Source organism: Peromyscus eremicus, chromosome 11, assembly GCF_949786415.1.
Source record: "Peromyscus eremicus chromosome 11, PerEre_H2_v1, whole genome shotgun sequence".
NCBI classification, from domain to species: domain Eukaryota; kingdom Metazoa; phylum Chordata; class Mammalia; order Rodentia; family Cricetidae; genus Peromyscus; species Peromyscus eremicus.
The window spans coordinates 6,276,853-6,295,010 of record NC_081427.1 but is presented as its reverse complement, the minus strand read 5'-3'; the positions used below and the strand labels follow the sequence as shown (position 1 = coordinate 6,295,010).

Genomic DNA, 18,158 nt, shown 5'->3' with positions numbered 1-18,158 from the left:
CTGCTTCGGGACTAGATCAACAAGCCCAAGGCCAGGTAAAGACATGTTGACACAACCACTGTGGTCTACCCTACATAAGGGAAGACTTTTCAAAGTTTAAGAAAACCCAGCCCTCAAGGTGAGGCTTGGCATCACCTTCTACAGTTCCCTATCTTCCTGCAGAAGATGCCTCGGTCTGTGCGTGCTATGTGTTCTCCCACCCTTAGTCAAAGCTTTTCTATAGCAGCCGATTCTGACATATCTGTCTGTTGTGTTCCAGAATATCCCACAGGGCCTCAGGTTTTTCCTCTCTTAATTCTTTGACACAAAATTCAGGCGACAAAATGAACACAATCAAGACCTCAAGACCGTTACACTAGGCTGGCTACAGAGTTCAGGAACGACCAGACCCCGTTTGCTCTACAGATTCTGAGAAATCTGACAGCGTCCATGTGAGAACAGTTCAGCTAGAGAAGCATGCTTCCCCACCAAAGCTGCTCACTGAGCTCCCAGCTCCACCTCAGGAGCAGGCAGTCAGCTGACCATCATGAGTTTGCAATCCTGGACTTTGCACTATCATCTACTCTGAACTACCAGGCAGCTCTCCTGTCCAGAAGCCCAAGGGGACACCAAAATCATCACCCAGTGCAGTCCCTATCGCCCTCTCCCCAGCCCTGACCTGCAACCTCACGTGACCCAGCCAGTTCAGCACAGCAGCTCCAAGGCAGCTTCTTCCGCCCTCCCACCAGCCCAGTTCCGCTCCCTCCAAGACGGTGCGCTGCACCCTGGACCAACCTCCATGTCAGAGATACAACTGGAATTCACATTAGGACAGGACTTTTGCCAAACTTTGAGGGAGACTCACGTGTGTAGACCAAAAGCCAGACTGGGATATCCTGGATGGCTTCCTGTGATGTCACAGTCCCAAAGACTACATTTCCCAGAAGTCTGTACGAACGAATTCCCAGAATCAGGTATGGAGATTTCTAGAGTTCCTGGATTTGTGTCTGGCTACCTCCTGTTGAGTATTGGAGGGAGAAGCTGAGTCAGCCGGGCATCCCTAGGGAGTGAGGCTGGTGTTTACCTCCAGATCCACAACACTAGATTATTAATGTGAATCGAGCCTTTGACAGAAATATTAGCCTTATAAGTTTTCTTGTCCATATGTTGTGATTTAATCTTACTACATCTTTTAAAAATCAAGTTGACTCAGTTTTATTTTAAAATAACGAAGCAATACACTAATGTGGGAATGAGAAGTACCTTTTAAAGATGTTTTCAAAGCAGCCGTGGTATGTCACACCGTACTCAGCGGTTACTTGACAAATGGACCCGGAATGAAAGGCTGAACTGGAAATTTAAAGAGACTTTGTATCTAAGTAAAAAGGAAAAGTCCAAGCAAAGACGAGTTAAAGCAGTTAGGTATAGTATCGGCTTTGTCTTCACATGAGTTCCTACAAATAAATAATCCTTCTTCCTCTGTACCGACACTCTGTATGAGCCATACATGGATTTGACCCCACAGCTTGGATAACAGTTTTGTGCGAACATTGGAATCCCTACAGTGTAGAGGATCGGTGAGGGACACAGAGATGGTATAATCACTGAACAAAGTTAAATGTCCACCTTTCTGACACTTACTTGCAAAGATCTCCCATAATCCATCTCAGGAATTTTGGACATGTCCTGCTCCTTGAAAACTTCCACCTAGTAATTTCTGTAAGCCATTTAGTTTTTGTGAGAGCTCTACTAGAAATTTACCAGTGTCTCCATGGTTTTTCACAAACTCAGGTCCATATTCATCACCTGTGTGCTAGGACCTCATGCTTACCTCCGGAGTGAAGGGTCACTGGTCCTGGGTCATTCACTCAGGACTGAAGCACAGATAGCTCAAACTATCTAAACACAGTCTAGAGTTTCCTATACTTCTACCATGAGTATATGGTATGGTTCCAAATCCACTTAGCTATCACCTCCATGTTCCATGAATTGTGACCCCACAGGGACTGTTAGGAGGGACACTGAACATCTGACCAGTTAATATGGTGAAACTTCTCTTAATACTGCTGCAAAGTGCCATGTTGACCTACCTGTTGCCCTTAGTGTCTACAAATCTAGTACAATGTGGACAGTGCTGTCATGTTCTGCTTCCATCTTGGGACAGCACCCAGCCCCATAGCACAGTATCCTCATTCTTTGGGTGCTGACACTGAGAAACTTTCCTAGAAGTGTAGTTTTTTCATCAGCCCCTACAATGGGCCTTCACCTTTCAAATGAAATTGCACTTCCACAAGACAGAGACTTCCATGGATGTGCTCTTGGCTCTGAGGAAATTAATGTGTGGTCAGTACAAATTGCCAGGATTTCCCATATTGGAGTTAATCTCTCTGACATTTACAGCTAGCTGATTTCACATGGTCTATTACTGGGAGTGCAGAGAGGATCACAAATAAGAAATTAGAATAGGAATACACAGAACTCAAAGCAGTAACATCAACAGTACTAAAATTCTGAGTGGACTCTGGGTAAGAATTCAGGAAAGTTGCCTGCCTTCAGCTCTGTGTGACTTGCAGGGAGCTCCACTGATGAGGAAGTCTCCTCCCCCTGCAGTCCTTACTGTTTATATAGCTGTGAGCAGTGAGGGTTCTGTGAATCCTGGAAATGTCCAGGAATTCCCCATACCTATCACATGCTTACTTCCTGACTTTAATGAGGCCCCCTCCAGGATGGCATGTTTCCCTTGAGTGGAAATTGCTGTTGGTCAAATCACAAACAAATTCATGACTGAGGGAGCAATGAATACTTCTCTTCAGCACTGTTTACTGTCTAGGGCCTACTCCCAAAGTATGAAGGAACACGTGTTAAGAGAGGGTCTTCTGGCCTCAATAATCAACAGCAGGAGAAGTTTGTCTCCAGGGTAATTCAAGATCTCATGAAGTGAACAATCCATGCCTTCTGTATAACAGAATCAAGTGCAAGATGAGCAGACAGGAAGTAGGCTGCTTTCTTGTGGTCATTTCCTGTGGTGGAGGCAGGAAGGACTACCTGAGGTAGCAGTGGGAGCCTCCTGATCAGGAGCTGCAGTGTTGGCAAGCTTGGACCTTTGCCTCTGCACATTTTTACTCTTCCGAGACCTCTGGGTATCAAAAAGCCTCACCATCCAGGGAGGCGAGGCCCCAGCTCGCAGTTGCCATGGGGATTGGGCCCCTCTTGTTTCTGTACTAGAGTGTGTGTTACCTGTGTAGTTTCTCAAGTTAGAGAAACTACCCTGGGTCCTAATGCCTGCTCTTTTTGATAAGTCTGTGCTTCTTTCTGATAAACCCTACTTCCTCTAGCTAAGCTAGGAGAATCCCTCTGTCCCTGAGATTCCTTTGCCTTATGCCTGTGATCTGCCTTTGTTTCTGCCCCAACAAGCCTGGCCACTCTTGGTTGTGTTTCATCTTTTCCACTATAGAAAACAATTCTCTCTCATGTATGGCAATATTACAATCCTATGAACATATGCTGTCTTATCAAACTGGAAAGGTTGGCTCTGAAGCTAGGATTTGGCATCCCCATGTCAGAACCAAGCGTGTGTGTCTCTAAGGTCTAAATCTCCTGCTCAGAGTCAGTCCCCTGACCCTGAGCCATAGGAAAAGGAGATCAACAAACAGCCAAGAGAAAGACATTGTGTGCCTCAGAACACCTGACAGGAACCTATGTGGAATGGAGACTACTAATTTTCATCTCTTAGAATAAAGGTGTTTGTAATAAAAGCAGGTGATACATGAGGATAGGAGGGACCCTCTGTCTAAAATCTCTCAGTAACAATTCCACCATCATAGGTTTATCAGGGCCCTCTCAGCAAAATTCTGTTAGATGCTGTAAACATATTTAATAACAATTCTGACAAATAACTCTATATGCTGTATAAACCATAAAAGCTGTCTTATGTTTTCTATACAATTACCAGGAATCTTACATGTTAAGATGGTTAACAGTATGCACATAGGTAATACCAACTTATTACATTACCCTGCATGTGTAATTTGCATTCAACCTTCTCTTACATAGTAACTTCATAGTGAAACAACTGCCATCTTTATTACTCCAGCTGTGTCCACTCAAAAGTATCACACCTGGCCTTATTCATTGTTAATATGTCTTCAGGAAAGAAAGATGGACAAGGTCATTGGACAATCTCCCCTGTATCCAGTCATTTCTCCCAGCCTGGAATATGCAGTTGGCCTGTAAATGCATTAGGCCTCAAGGTTTACTGTGGAAGCAAGGCTGTAAAGGGCACAAATATTAAGAAGGAGTGCCTACCCACACATCCATAGGAGAGCATCCTGCAACCAAAAATTGAGTCCCATGGCCTCAGAAGTCAGTGCAGATGGGGCTGGGGAGTCAAATCCTTAGTGCCTGCTGGAGGCAGGTACTAAACTTCAGATGCAGTGCAGTCTACTATCTACAGGCTGTGGTTAGAGCCACAGACCCAAAGTAGCCTCTGAGACCACCACAGCATAGACTCTGGGTGCTGCAGTGACAGCTGGAACCTCACAAGTCAGCACCTCACACCCATAATGACCTCACACCACAGGAACCAGGGCTCTAGTCTCTGCACTGTCCTCACTGTTTCAGTCCTGGGCTTATGATCAGGGAAACTCATACCTTATTACAGAGATATTTGTACTCATGTTTATTGTAACTTTACTCAAAACAGTAAAAGACCTGAGTCAATATAGGAGGAGAAAAATTGAAAGTCAGAGTAAGGGCATGGCAAATTCAACTGTTGTGTAAGTTCCACACCACTCTCCTGGCAGGTTACATACAAGGATCCTGTACTGACAGCATCCTCATATATCACAAAGGGAGACATTAAAGGCAGAGTAATGGGTATTTGCCTCTGTAGCTTGAGAAATTTCATATGTGGGTACAAACTCTTTTACTTTGCAAGTGACTCCATCTGACCGCCATGTGAGACATGAGGAGTAATTCATCTTCCCAGAGATAATGAGGTTCTCTGATCTGGCCTACATGATGGAGGGAGACAGGAGGAGCAGACTTTCTGAAAGTCTTCTTTCCCTGTGCATGCTTATCCTGTAATGTGGCCAGTATGCAATTTAGTCTCAAACAGTATGTGTCTCATCCTAGGGAAATGGTGCTACTTGAGACTGGGATGTCCTGCCAGGCAAGGGTACTGTACATTTAACACCTTTACCTCTAGCACTCTATTTCCCAAACCAGATTTCTCTTTAGATACATATATATATATGATTTTGAACACTATTTCATATTAAACTATGTACTTTAAACTTATTTTGACATGTGTTTTGGGATATACTTCAATAATATCAGAAGACTGTAGAATGAGATACAAATTGGTCTCTCCTTCCAATCTTGTCTCTGTCAATAAATTTCATTTGTATTTAGGATAACTATAAATATAATTTAAGGAAAATGAGAGTCATTTAATCATTTATAAGGGGACTAAACATTAAAATTATGTTTTAATTCTTACTATGTAGACCAGGATGGACTGGAACTAACAGAGACCTTCCTGCCTCTGCCTCCTGAACATAGCAAATAAGGGTATGTACCACCACACCTGGCTGTACTCAATTCCTAACGAGAGAAAGAAAAAAAATAAAGATACAAAAGGAATAAAAGTTGGAAAGGAAGAAGTTAAACATTCCTAATTACGAATATCATAATTCCATACTTAGATGGACCCACAGACTGCCTAAAACTTAATTTGATAAATATTTCCATAGTTTGTAAAATTAACTTATAAAAGCCATTAAACTTGACATACACTATTAGTAGACTTCCTGAGAAAGTAATCAGGAAAAAGAGCACATTCAGAATCTCTAAAGAAAAAGTAGAAATATCTAGAAATAAACCTAACCCGAGAGGTAAAAGATTTATATAACAAAATTTTAAAATACTGAAAACATTACCTAAAGAAGACACCAGATTACAAAGAGAAAAACATATCCCTGGATTAGAACTCATGTTGTACAAAGGTCTACATTAATAAAACTATTTACATAATCAATACAATCCACATAAAAATTCTAACGGAAACCATCATAGAACATGGGAAAAAAATGTGAGAACACAAAAGAACAGAAATAACCAAAGATGTATATTCCTTAATATCAAATTGCATTACAGAGCCATAGTGAAAAGGATGGCATGGGACTCATATAAATACAAACATACAGTCCAACACAATGTAACATAAGAACGAGAGATAAACACTAATGCAATGGACATGTAATTTTTGTCTAAAGTGTCAAAACAAGGAACTGGAATTGACAGCCTTTTCAAAAAAATGCTGTTGACATAAATGGAATCAGACCAAAGACCAACATCCTGGATGGCAAACACCTAGTCATATAGCTCCAGTTTAGTATGAGAGGCCTCTGATGAAACACAGTTGACTTGAAGGGCTTAGGAAGCTCCAACCATCCTGCTCAACCTGTAGGACACATACCTTCTTTCCCAGGTCATTGATAGCATGTACTCACTACACTTCAATAGATCCATTACTAAGCCATGAGGAAAGATGTTGCTATGCTATTTCCATGAACATAGTGCTTTAAATGATAGCTGATATGCTGCTGTGAGGTGTAAACAGTGAAAAATGATTCTGCCAGTCTTCATATATAGGCTTCACTACAATATGAATTTACTCATGGGTAATGATCGTTCTTAAGGCTTTGTCACACTATTTATACCTGTATGACTCCTAAACCAAGTAAACTCTGATACTAAGGTATGAAGAAAAATCAATCCTCTTATCAACTGAGCGTGTTAGTTTTCCTTCATGCCTAAAATTCTCATGTTTGTATTTAGAATAATTGCTCTACACATAGCTACTGTCTTCAATTTCACAGGTTTTTCTCTAGTCTGAAAATTTTGGTGTTGACTTGGGGAAACAAAATAATTTGTTATATTCTTTTACTTCTCTGCAGTGTGGATGCTCGGGTCTAGAGTAGAGGCTGGACACATCTACAGGCTTTGTGACATTGTCTCTAGAATGCCGTTGGGTGATAACAACAGAGTTATGAAGAGAGAAAAGTTTCCCATATTCACGGCTGTCCTAGATTGATTTGTTAGACTGTACTAGAAATGTGGACTGGACTAAAAACAACACATGGTTGTACTAAAAACAACATGGGGGAATAATCAGTTTATTTCAAATTATGAATTATTGTCCCTCATCTAGGGAAGCCAGGACAGGAAGTGATGCAGAAATCACGGGGGAATAGTGCCTTCTGACTTGGTCCATCTGATTCATGTTCACAATTCTTATGCAACCAAGGAATTCCTGTACAGGGTGGTGCTGGTTATCCTGGCTGGCTTCTCTCACATCACTTAGAAATCAAGAAAGCACCCCGAACACAAGCTTGTAATAAAACTAATCAGAGAGAAGCAAACAGCTAACTGAGAGTCCTTCAGATTTCAGATACTGTTGGGTTGTGTGGTGTGGATATCTGCAGCTAGCTAACAAAGACATCTGCACCTGCAGTTCCTCATCTATGTCACACTTTGTTGCTGATGAAGACTTGAATTACTATTAAATGCTTAGGCACAGCTTTTGAGTGTGTAGAGTGTCTCTGCAGTATGAAGGATCTGCAGATACTTGGAGTGTGACAAACAGTTAGAGAACTTGGACATTGATTGCTTTTGTTGGATTCTTCATCACAATGAATTCTCTAAAACTTATACAGGCATGAGGAACAGCTAAGTCCTATTCTGCACAAGAGTAGGGTTTCTCTCAGGTGAGAATTACTGAGGTTGAACCAGGACAGAATGATAACTGAAACCTTCACCACATCCTTCACATTATAGCTTTGATTTTCAGGATGAAGATTGTTGTGTTATTTAAGATACAAAGAAACATGAAAAGCTAGGCACTCCCTTCATGTTTGGTTGTTATACTGCCGAATGAACGTTACTGATGGTTAACGGTGTTGACTGAGAGTTAAAGCACTCAATTTTTCACATGTGCATGGCTTCCCTACTCAATGCATTCATTTGTGCTGCATAAGGTCTGAATCATCAGCAAAGGCTTTGCCACATTGCACATGCTTGTGGAACTTCTATTCAGAATGAATTATTTGATGTCTTTGAAAGGCTACAAACGTGTAAACTTTTTATTACATCTGTAGGATTTCTCTCCAGTATGAACCGTCTTGTGTCGAGAAAGGGTATAATGATTAACAAAGGCTTTGCCACATTCCTCACACTTGAAGGCATTCTCTTCAGAATGAATAGTTTTATGTACCTTAAGATATGAAGGACTAGAAAATCTTTTGCCACACTCTTCACACCTGTATGGTGTCTCCCCAGTATGAACAAATTTGTGCTGGGTAAATATACAGAGTTTGGTAAAGGCTTTGCCACATTCTCCACACTTGTAGGGGCTGTCTTCAGAATGAATTATTTCATGTCTTCTAAGGACTGAATAAAAGGAAAAACATCGGCCACACTCTTCACACTTGTATGGTTTCTCTCCAGAATGAACAAACTTGTGCTGAGTAAGGGCATAAAGCGTGTAGAAGGCTCTGCCACATTCACCACACTTGTAGGGATTGTCTTCAGAGTGAATTCTTTGATGTCTTCTAAGGGTTAAAGAAGAGGAAAAACATCTGTCACACTCTTCACACTTGTAGGGTTTCTCTCCAGTATGACATATTTTGTGCTCAGAAAGGACAGAAGGCTTAGTAAATCCTTTTCCACACAGTTCACACTTGTAGGGTTTCTCGCCAGAATGAATACGTTTATGCTTGTTAAGGATTAAAGCAGAGGAAAATGTTCTCCCACATTCTTCACACTTGTAGGGTTTCTTTCCACAATGAACTCTTTGATGTTGCTTCAGGAATGAACGATCATAGAAAGCTTTGCCACATCCTTCACACTTGTAGGGCTTCTCTCCAGAATGAATTCTTTGATGTTGCTTCAGCATTGAAGGATAGTAAAATGATTTGCCACATTCTTCACACTTGTACGTTTTTTCTTCAGTATGAATTTTCTGGTGTATAAAAAGTGATGAGCGAGTACTAAACGCTTTATGACATTCTTTACACATATAGGGTTTGTCTCCAGTATGGAGTCTCTGGTGTATACATAGGTTTTTTTGAGAACTAAGAGCCTTTCCACATATTTCACACTTGTAGGGTTTCTCCCCTGTATGGATTCTCTGGCGTTGAATAAGGAGTGAGTTACAATCAATGGCCTTGTTGTAATGGTTACAATCAATTGATATTGTTCCTGTTGAGGAAAAGTTGAGATATGATCAAAAGCTAAGCAATAGTCTTCATATTTATAATGCTTACGGTTAAAATAGAAATTTACTCATACATATTTAACCATAAATCAGAAAATACAGTATGTTTAAATATCTATACACACTGAGCATAATTCACACAATAGAGTAGGAGGAAATAATCTATACTTTTATTGGAATAAGAGCACATCCAAATAGAACAAAGAAATAATAGCACATTATTTAAAGTTAAATAGCTAAGTAACTTGTAAGGGCACTTTACTAACAAAAATAAGCTCATTAATATAGATGTTATATGGCTGGACATCCATGAAATTATAATGTAGCCAATCCTAAAAAGAGAAAGTAGATTGTGATTGTGTGATTGTGAGTTGTCATTAAAATACAAAAGTTTTATCCTACACATAGAGTATTATTTTGTAAGGTACAAAAGATATGCTGCACAAAAAGTAGATAGTCCAGAACAAGATTAAATAATATAGCTCAAAAATTCAGGACAGTATTTTATTTTTTATTTGGACGACTGTAGGGAAACTTTCTCTGTCCCACCAGCCAGCTCCCAAATTATGACACAGAGACTTATTATGAAAGCTTGCCAATAGTTTAGGCTTGTTTCTAACTAGATCTTATAAGTTAAATTAACCCATTTCTGCTGTGGGATGTATGGTAAATGTGTTGCTAATTAATCAATAAAACACTGATTGGCCGTTGGCTAGGCAGGAAGTATAGGCGGGGCAAGGAGGAGAATAAAGCTGGGAAGTGGAAGGCTGAGTCAGAGAGACACTGCCAGCCGCCACGATGAGAAACAGCTTGTGAAGATGCCGGTAAGCCACGAGCCATGTGGCAAGGTATAGATTAAAGGAAATGGATTAATTTAAGCTATACGAACAGTTAGCAAGAAGCCTGCCACGGCCATACAGTTTGAAAGCAACATAAGTCTCTGTGTTTACTTGGTCGGGTCTGAGAGGCTGTGGGACAGGCAGGTGAGAGAGATTTGTCCTGACTGAGGGCAGGCAGGAAAACTCTAGCAATAAATGGCGTCCAACGTGGTGGCAAGAGTTTCCACCTAAAAACTGAGAACAAAGATTCTAAAACGGAGCTAAAAACAGTTCCTAATTGTCTCTCTCAAATGAGTGGCAGCTGCCAGTTTGAGCTTTGGCGGGAATGAGGACTCTGCAAGTGGCACATTAAGCTGCATGGTGGATTTAGACTTTGCTAGTACAAAACAAAAAAAGAGATTTTTGGGCTACATGCTGCTTGGATAAAAGCATAGACCCATGATAGCTTCCAGAGCTGGTGGTAAACGCAGCCATGTTGGGAAGCTGAGGTGGGCAGAGCCAGCAGCCACAGCTGCTGCAGTTTAAAGCAATAGATTCACAATAAGACAGATTCAGATGTAATAGTTTACAATGTGTGTAAAAATGTACGTAGGCTTGAAAGAGACAGAAAAAGGAATATATACAGTTACATAAAGAAATAAATAGTTTTAAAAATAAAGTCTTTAGCCGGGCGGTGGTGGCGCACGCCTTTAATCCCAGCACTCGGGAGGCAGAGCCAGGCGGATCTCTGTGAGTTCGAGGCCAGCCTGGGCTACCAAGTGAGTTCCAGGAAAAGGCGCAAAGCTACACAGAGAAACCCTGTCTCGCAAAACAAAAAAAACAAACAAAAAAAAAAAAATAAAGTCTTTAAAGAGACAGTAAAGGTAGTATAAAAAATAAGCCACGTAAAAATGGATATTACACAGAGAATCTGGATTGTGTTGTCTTTGGGATTTTTAACTGCAGAAAAACATTTGATTGTAAAAGCTGTTGAGTTATGCCAAAATGTATATTTTAAAGATATCTTGACTTCAAAATTTGAATATAAGGATATGTTACTTTGGAAAGGAGACTCTGCTTTTGTTCCCACAGAAAGCCAGAGGCTATGGATTTGTTCAAGATTAAGATACATCAGGTTTGACCAGCCAAGACCCCCTGAAGGTCTCCAATGACACCATGGCCCAGATGATCCAACATCCAGAATGGTTTGAAGGCATCTGGCTCAGACGATACAGCCTCATGGACTATTCCATAATTCTAAAATTTTCTTTGTTTCCCCATAAGATACAGCGCCCCCTTCCAGCAGGAAGTAGTAAGAGAAGCTACGCCCAAATTCCCAAATTATATGTAATTTTACTTTGTTAAGGTTAAAACCTTCCTTTTTGAAAAAAAAAAAGGGGGGAAGTGCTGTGGGATGTATGGCAAATGTGTTGCTAATTAATCAATAAAACACTGATTGGCCGTTGGCTAGGCAGGAAGTATAGGCGGGGCAAGGAGGAGAATAAAGCTGGGAAGTGGAAGGCTGAGTCAGAGAGACACTGCCAGCCGCCACGATGAGAAACAGCTTGTGAAGATGCCGGTAAGCCACGAGCCATGTGGCAAGGTATAGATTAAAGGAAATGGATTAATTTAAGCTATATGAACAGTTAGCAAGAAGCCTGCCACGGCCATACAGTTTGAAAGCAACATAAGTCTCTGTGTTTACTTGGTCGGGTCTGAGAGGCTGTGGGACAGGCAGGTGAGAGAGATTTGTCCTGACTGTGGGCAGGCAGGAAAACTCTAGCTACACATTTCTTTTAATCTACTTCTTTTATGTGGCTTGGTTACCTTTACTTTGTAATGTCCATGCTGCTTGCTCTGTGTCCTAGCATCTCCTCTCTTTTTCCCAGCATCCTCTCTCTGCCCCAGAAATTTTGACTAGCTAATGACCATTCAGCTTTTTAGTAAACCAATCCAAGTGACACATTCTCACAGTGTACAAAAAGATTATTTCACAACAGATGACATGAAATTATATACCTGAATGTTTCAAATCATGATTAAAAAAAAAACCCTTCAGGTCACCTGTGAATAACAAATTTTGCTGAGGCAACATATTTGTCAATGAATAAAGGACAAAATTACTCAATTTTTTTTGTTTTGTTTTTTTAAGACAGGTTTTCTCTGTGTAGTCCTTGTTGTCCTGTCCAGTGGGACTTGACTCTGAGATCTGCCTGCCTCTGCCTCCCCAGTGCTGGGATTAATGGAGTGAGTTACCACACCCATGTTAAAATGACATATTTTTAAGACTTATTCATTTACAAGATTAAACAACTACTGAGCACAGAGTAGAGAGAGACAATGAATAAAGCATGGCAACGGGAGACTCCTTCTTGTCCACAAAGTGAAACTCAGAGTAGCACAGCTCATAGATATTTTAATCTTACACTGTCCTTATGTATTTTATCAATCTGCTTCATCCATCCACCAAAATATATAGCATATGTATAACAAATGACTTTAGTTAACACATACTTCCAAATAATAATACCAGATATCAAATTGCCAAGTAAAAGAAAAAAATCTTGAATCTACAAAATTCTGAAAGCTTATTAAGGTATTAAACACATTTTCCTAGCTGTGAACAGTTTTAATCTTTGAATATACATCCTCAAAGTGCATGGATTTAAATCCTTATTACTGAGTGTGTGTTAGGAAAAACCTTTAGAAAATATCTTCATCATTCATAAAGGACTCTAATGAAATGACTTTCACTAACATGAGTATAAGTGATAGGAATAAAAATTGATATCTTACAATGATTTCATAACTTGGTTCTTAGAAAAGTGTGCAGTTTTTTGAGGACTAGAAACAGAGCAAAGTCTGTTACTGAACTGCCCAAAGTGACTCCATTTTTGCCAGAGTTATATCTAATTGATCACCCAGCTAAACAATCCTCCTAAGAAAACACTGTCATGCAGCCTCACCTGCAGCTTTAAGAGATGTCCTGTTTTACAACATAAATTACTTGAATCAATGGAACTGACACCTTTGAAATTTCAGGCCCCTGGACAGCCTCTGGTATGAGGTAATTATGGGTTTGGCTTTACAAACCCAATCAAACCAGGGTATTGGTACAATGACCACTGTATTTCAGGACACCAACACCAACCTAGTCTTGTGGTGCTCTGAAGAGCTTTGTGTAGGTATTTTTCTCTGGTCTAGATTCTGGTTAGTGGAACAATCCTGACAGGGACTCCTTCCCTGGGTCTCCTAAGTGGGAGGTTATTAACCGAAGAAATAATGCTTAAAAACTTCTAATCTGAGGTTGTATTAGTTAGTCTGGAAAACTCCCTGTCTTTTCTTCATCTCATTCATCTGAGGCACTGAGCTCCCCCTTATGGTCTTGTCTAAGACCCAAACCTACTCTCTGGATCAGTGAAACCATTTTAAAAAGATACAAAAATATATATTAGAGGTTATATCTCTAATAAAAGGGTTAAGTTATTTAAGATAGATAACTTAAATAAGGGGCAAAAACCTTAAAACCTTGAAACCAGATCTGACTATGTTATACAGGCTTTTAAAGACAGTATACTTAATGGTCTAAAGTTGTTAAAGTTCCTAAGGTTATGAATGTTTATACATGTTAACAAAATCTGACTTGAAGCTGCGTCTATCTAGTCACTTATGTCTTTGCTAACTTTGTTAAGCTAACAACTATGCGTAACTCCAAAATATGACACCCACACACAGATATACATGCAGGCAAATGGCCAATGCAAATAAAATAAAAAATGAATAATTAAAAAAAATCAGCATTACAATTCCCTCCTCGATTGCATTATTTCTGATGAAACAAACTACTTAATGTAGAAGGTCAGTAGGACTGATTTAGATGTTGTAAACATAAAACTTAAAGGGATGTGGACAGTGAAGTTCTCAGAACCATTTGTAATGGGATCTGATTCTCTCTTCTGGTGTGCATGAAGATAAGACACTCATATACATGAAATAAATAATTTTTAAAAAGACATAAAACTTAATGATGTCACATTACTCATGCTTAAATATCCTTACTGTGCCCCAAATTGAGGTTGTAGTCATGATAAATACAAATGTAATTCATTTTCAGTGACAATATTGAAGGCAGAGACTAATTTATACTTTCCATTATACAGTCCTCTGTACATGTTATCAAAATTAAGCATAAAACAGATAACTAACTTAAGGTCAACTTAGTGTTTCCTTAATATGGAATAATATTCAAAAGCATATGTACTTAAAATAATTGGTTATTGAAATTACATGCTTGAATAAAAGGGGCTAAATCTACACTACACTTGCATGGCAGGATACAGCCAGGATCAAATAGCACATTCACCATCAGATGGGACACAGAACTATGAGAGTAAACGTCACGCTAGCCTCATCAAAGGATAAGGATACACAGGGAATAGGACTTATCAGAATCTGCTGCCCCTGTCTCCCTGTGGCCTGTAAGGCAGACCAGGAAATCTTACCCATTATCTGTTGAGAAAAAGAATCACTTTTCATGTCCCACAAGACAGGTTAAGGATTCTCTCATGCTGTAGAGGATCTTAGATTCTGCACCTACATCCTAAATGTCTCAAACAATAGAGGTATTCCTTGCAATCATTCTGTACTCAATGTCTTATGAACTGATGTTGAGTATCCTATGTACAGGGGAACCTTGTACCTACATCTAGCACTCAACTGTTATGGGAACTACATGCTAGTTCAAACAGCCATGCCCTGTCCCCCCAGCTTTCATTCCTCCTCCTAACAAAGCTAACCCCAGAGCTGAGATGTCAATGCCTGATTGTGTAAGGAATCCTCAGCAAAGTGGTAGATAATATATGACAGAGGACCTGACACAGGGCCAGTCAGCACAGCAGGATGAACTATGGCACTCATTTAAACTAAGCTGCTTGTGCCATGTGTGGACCCACCACATCAGGTAAAGAAAGCAATACGGCCTGAGGGGGAGGTGAGGTGGACTGTGACAGTTCACCCACAGCACTAATTCTGAGTCACCGTCCAGAGACATCTAGGACCAGCTCCTCAGTCCTGCTCCCATGACAAAGCCCAAAGCCAACGGACGTGTACACACGGAAGAAGTTTGTAGAACTCAACAGGAGACCTTTAGATATAGGGACCATGAGATCTCTTCCTCCCATTGGACTCATGGTAATATTAGCCATAATATTTCCTATAGGGCTAGCAGCACTAGCTACGCATGACTGTTCTCTGGGGAAAAAAAAAATGTTACTAACTCTGATGTCCTGGGAACATCAGGTTTAGAAATAAAATTTTCTGATTTCTCTAATGAATTATGACTGGGTATATATACAAATAAGAGTTGGTCTTCGTATATGATAAAAAAAAATTAACCTAAACAGAAAAAAAAATTGAGCCTTACAACTCAGTAAAAAGCCTAAATCTACTAACTGCCATGAAAGAGAGGCCGGGGGCTGGAGAGATGGCTCAGTGGTTAAGAGCACTCTTAACTGCTCTTCCAGATGTCCTGAGTTTAATTCCCAGCAACCACATGGTGGCTCACAACCATCTGTAATGAGATCTGGTGCCCTCTTCTGGCCTGCAGGGACACATGCAGGCAGAATACTGTATACATAATAAATAAATAAATCTTATAAAAAAAAAAAAAAAAAAAGAGAGGCCTACAACTGCTCGTCCCACAAGTGGTGTACTCGGGATCCACGGCCAAACTCCTTAAGGCCCAGCAGGCCCGCTCTTCCTTCTCTTCCTTGGTTTAATGGTTTGGCTCTGCTTAATCAACTGCTTGTAAAACTTCATGGATAAAAACAAAATAGCCTCTGCTAAGTTAGGGATGGAATGGCCCTTATACAATCCCTAAGTTAATTCTCTGACTATTCCCTAAGAACAGCGGTGAATGAACTGCCCAAAGTGACTCCCATTTTTCTGAGTTGTATCCAGCTGCTCCCCACCCACGCACCCAAATTCTTCTATTCAACAGAACCGAAACTGTTGAGCCTTCTGTCTGCCTCTCTGTGATGGAATTGTGGGTTTGCTTTATAAACTCAATCATGCTCACTTCAGGTAGAGATCTTTGTGGCATGAGTCCGCTTGGAAGCCCAGCAAATAACTGACTCTTCTGCACAGAACAGCATTTCCCTGAGTCTTACATTACTATGTAGCCTCAACAAAAGGAAGAACCTTGGAAGTCATGGTAAATACAAGCACAGCTCACCACTGGGGAAATACAAAGCATAGGAGACTAAAACCATCATAAACATCTGAGAGATATCCTCTGTTGAAAACAAATAAGAGACCTAAAGAATAATCACCACCACAATATCTTGTTTCAATACAGGTGGGTGCTGTGGATATCGCTCTGTATAAATAAAATGCTGATTGGCCAGGAGCCAGGCAGGAAGTATAAGTGGGACAAAGAGAGAGGAGAATTCTGGGAAGTGGAGGGCTGAAGCAGAGAGATGCTGCCAGCTGCCATGATGAGAAGCAGATGTTAAGATACCGGTAAGCCATGAGCCACCACGGCAACTTATAGATTAATAGAAATGGGTTGATTTAAGATATAAGAACAGTTAGCAAGAAGCCTGCCACAGCCATACAGTTTGTAGGCAATATAAGTCTCTGTGTTTACTTGGTTGGGTCTGAGTGGCTGCAGGACTGGCAGGTGAGAGAGATTTGTCCTGACTGTGGGCCAAGCAGGAAAACTCTAGCTACAGGTGGGAACGCCTGCTTCTCCGTTGGATCTTTGGACTTTACCTATCCCCTGACCCCTCTTTCCTACACACCTGGGTGTACAGGGGCTGGTACTTGTCTCTTCACATCCCAAGGTCCTTGTCTTTGCTCCAGAAATGTCACCAGGTGTGGCTTGGAGATAGCAAGACCTGTTTAGAGGAAAAGGGAATAAGATTGTTGACGTGTTCTTCTACTGGGAATTGACGTGTCCCTTCTAGTACAGTCTTTATGAGGAAAGATGATGGAATAAATGACTGCAGACAATCAGTTCCATAATGTTTTCTCACAGGACCACTACCATACATGAAGCAATGTATAATGTCCAGATTCTAAGTCTCATTTAAAGGGAAAAATATTAAAATCAAATTGTAAAACATTTTCATTAACATGAGTGTTCAATACCTCATGACACAGAATTACTCCCAGTCCCACTTGAGTGAAGAATGCATGTTTCTAACACAGACACGTTAAACACACAAAGAGAAACACAATGAAATGTTTCTTACCTATACAGCAACCTCCCTAATTTTTCTTATTTTTTAAAAATTTTTATGTCATGTGCATTGATGTTTTTACAGGCATTTATGTCTATATGAGAGTGTCGGATCCCCTGGAAATGGAGTTCGGCAGTTGTGAGCTGCCATGTGGGTGCTATGAATTGAACCCGGGTCCTAAGCAAGAGCAGTCAGTGCTCTCAAGCACTGAGCCATCTCCCTAACCCCCTATTTTTTCTTAAAATGAAAAATATGAAACTCACTGTTGAAAAGCAAAAATTCTAGAGAGATACCATGCCAAGAGAGGAAGCTACAAGTTGATAATGAAATAAGAATTCACTATGGATAAGATCCTCACCCAGGAAATCAAGGTGGCTGTAATTCTCCAACATCACATCCCTGTACAAAATCCACTGAGCAGGCTCCAGGCATTCCCTCTCTTCTGGAGAGAACTCAATGGCCACGTCCCAGAAGGACAGCATTTCCTGAAATAAAGACCAATGAATGACATCACACTTTTAACTACTTGAAACAATAACAACATTGATTCCAAGATCTATTGGACTGGCTAGCTCTCCTGTCACCATGACCCTGGCTATGGTAACATAAGAAGAGAGAAGCACAGCTAAGAAAATGCCTACCCAAGACTGTCCTGTAGCCAAACTAAGGGATATCTTCTTAATCAGTGATTGATTGAGACAGCACAGCCCATTATGGGTGCCGCCGCCACAGTAAGGTAGTCCTTGATGGTTCAAGAAAGCAGGCTGAGCAAGCCAAGGAAAGCAAACCAGGAAACCCTGTCCCTCTATGGCTTTTGCTCCAGTTCTTGACGCAGGTTCCTGC

The 18,158-nt window shown here is 40.6% G+C and overlaps 1 protein-coding gene and 1 long non-coding RNA gene across 2 annotated transcripts in view; one reads left to right on the top strand and one right to left on the bottom strand.

The window, feature by feature from the left end:
* Nucleotides 1-724: 724 nt before the first annotated feature.
* LOC131921951 (uncharacterized) overlaps nucleotides 725-18,158 on the top strand; it is a 58,989-nt gene continuing 41,555 nt past the window's right edge. Inside the window, exon 1 of the long non-coding RNA XR_009382157.1 lies at nucleotides 725-953. This is a non-coding gene — a long non-coding RNA (uncharacterized LOC131921951). The remainder of the gene's footprint in view (nucleotides 954-18,158) is intronic.
* On the bottom strand, nucleotides 7,721-17,863 carry LOC131921938 (zinc finger protein 58-like). Its single transcript, XM_059276689.1, has 3 exons — nucleotides 17,674-17,863; nucleotides 16,875-16,970; nucleotides 7,721-9,240 (listed from the first exon to the last, which is right to left on the bottom strand). The coding sequence occupies exons 1-3, from the start codon at nucleotides 17,795-17,797 to the stop codon at nucleotides 8,105-8,107; spliced, it is 1,356 nt and encodes a 451-aa protein (XP_059132672.1). The 5' UTR covers nucleotides 17,798-17,863; the 3' UTR covers nucleotides 7,721-8,104.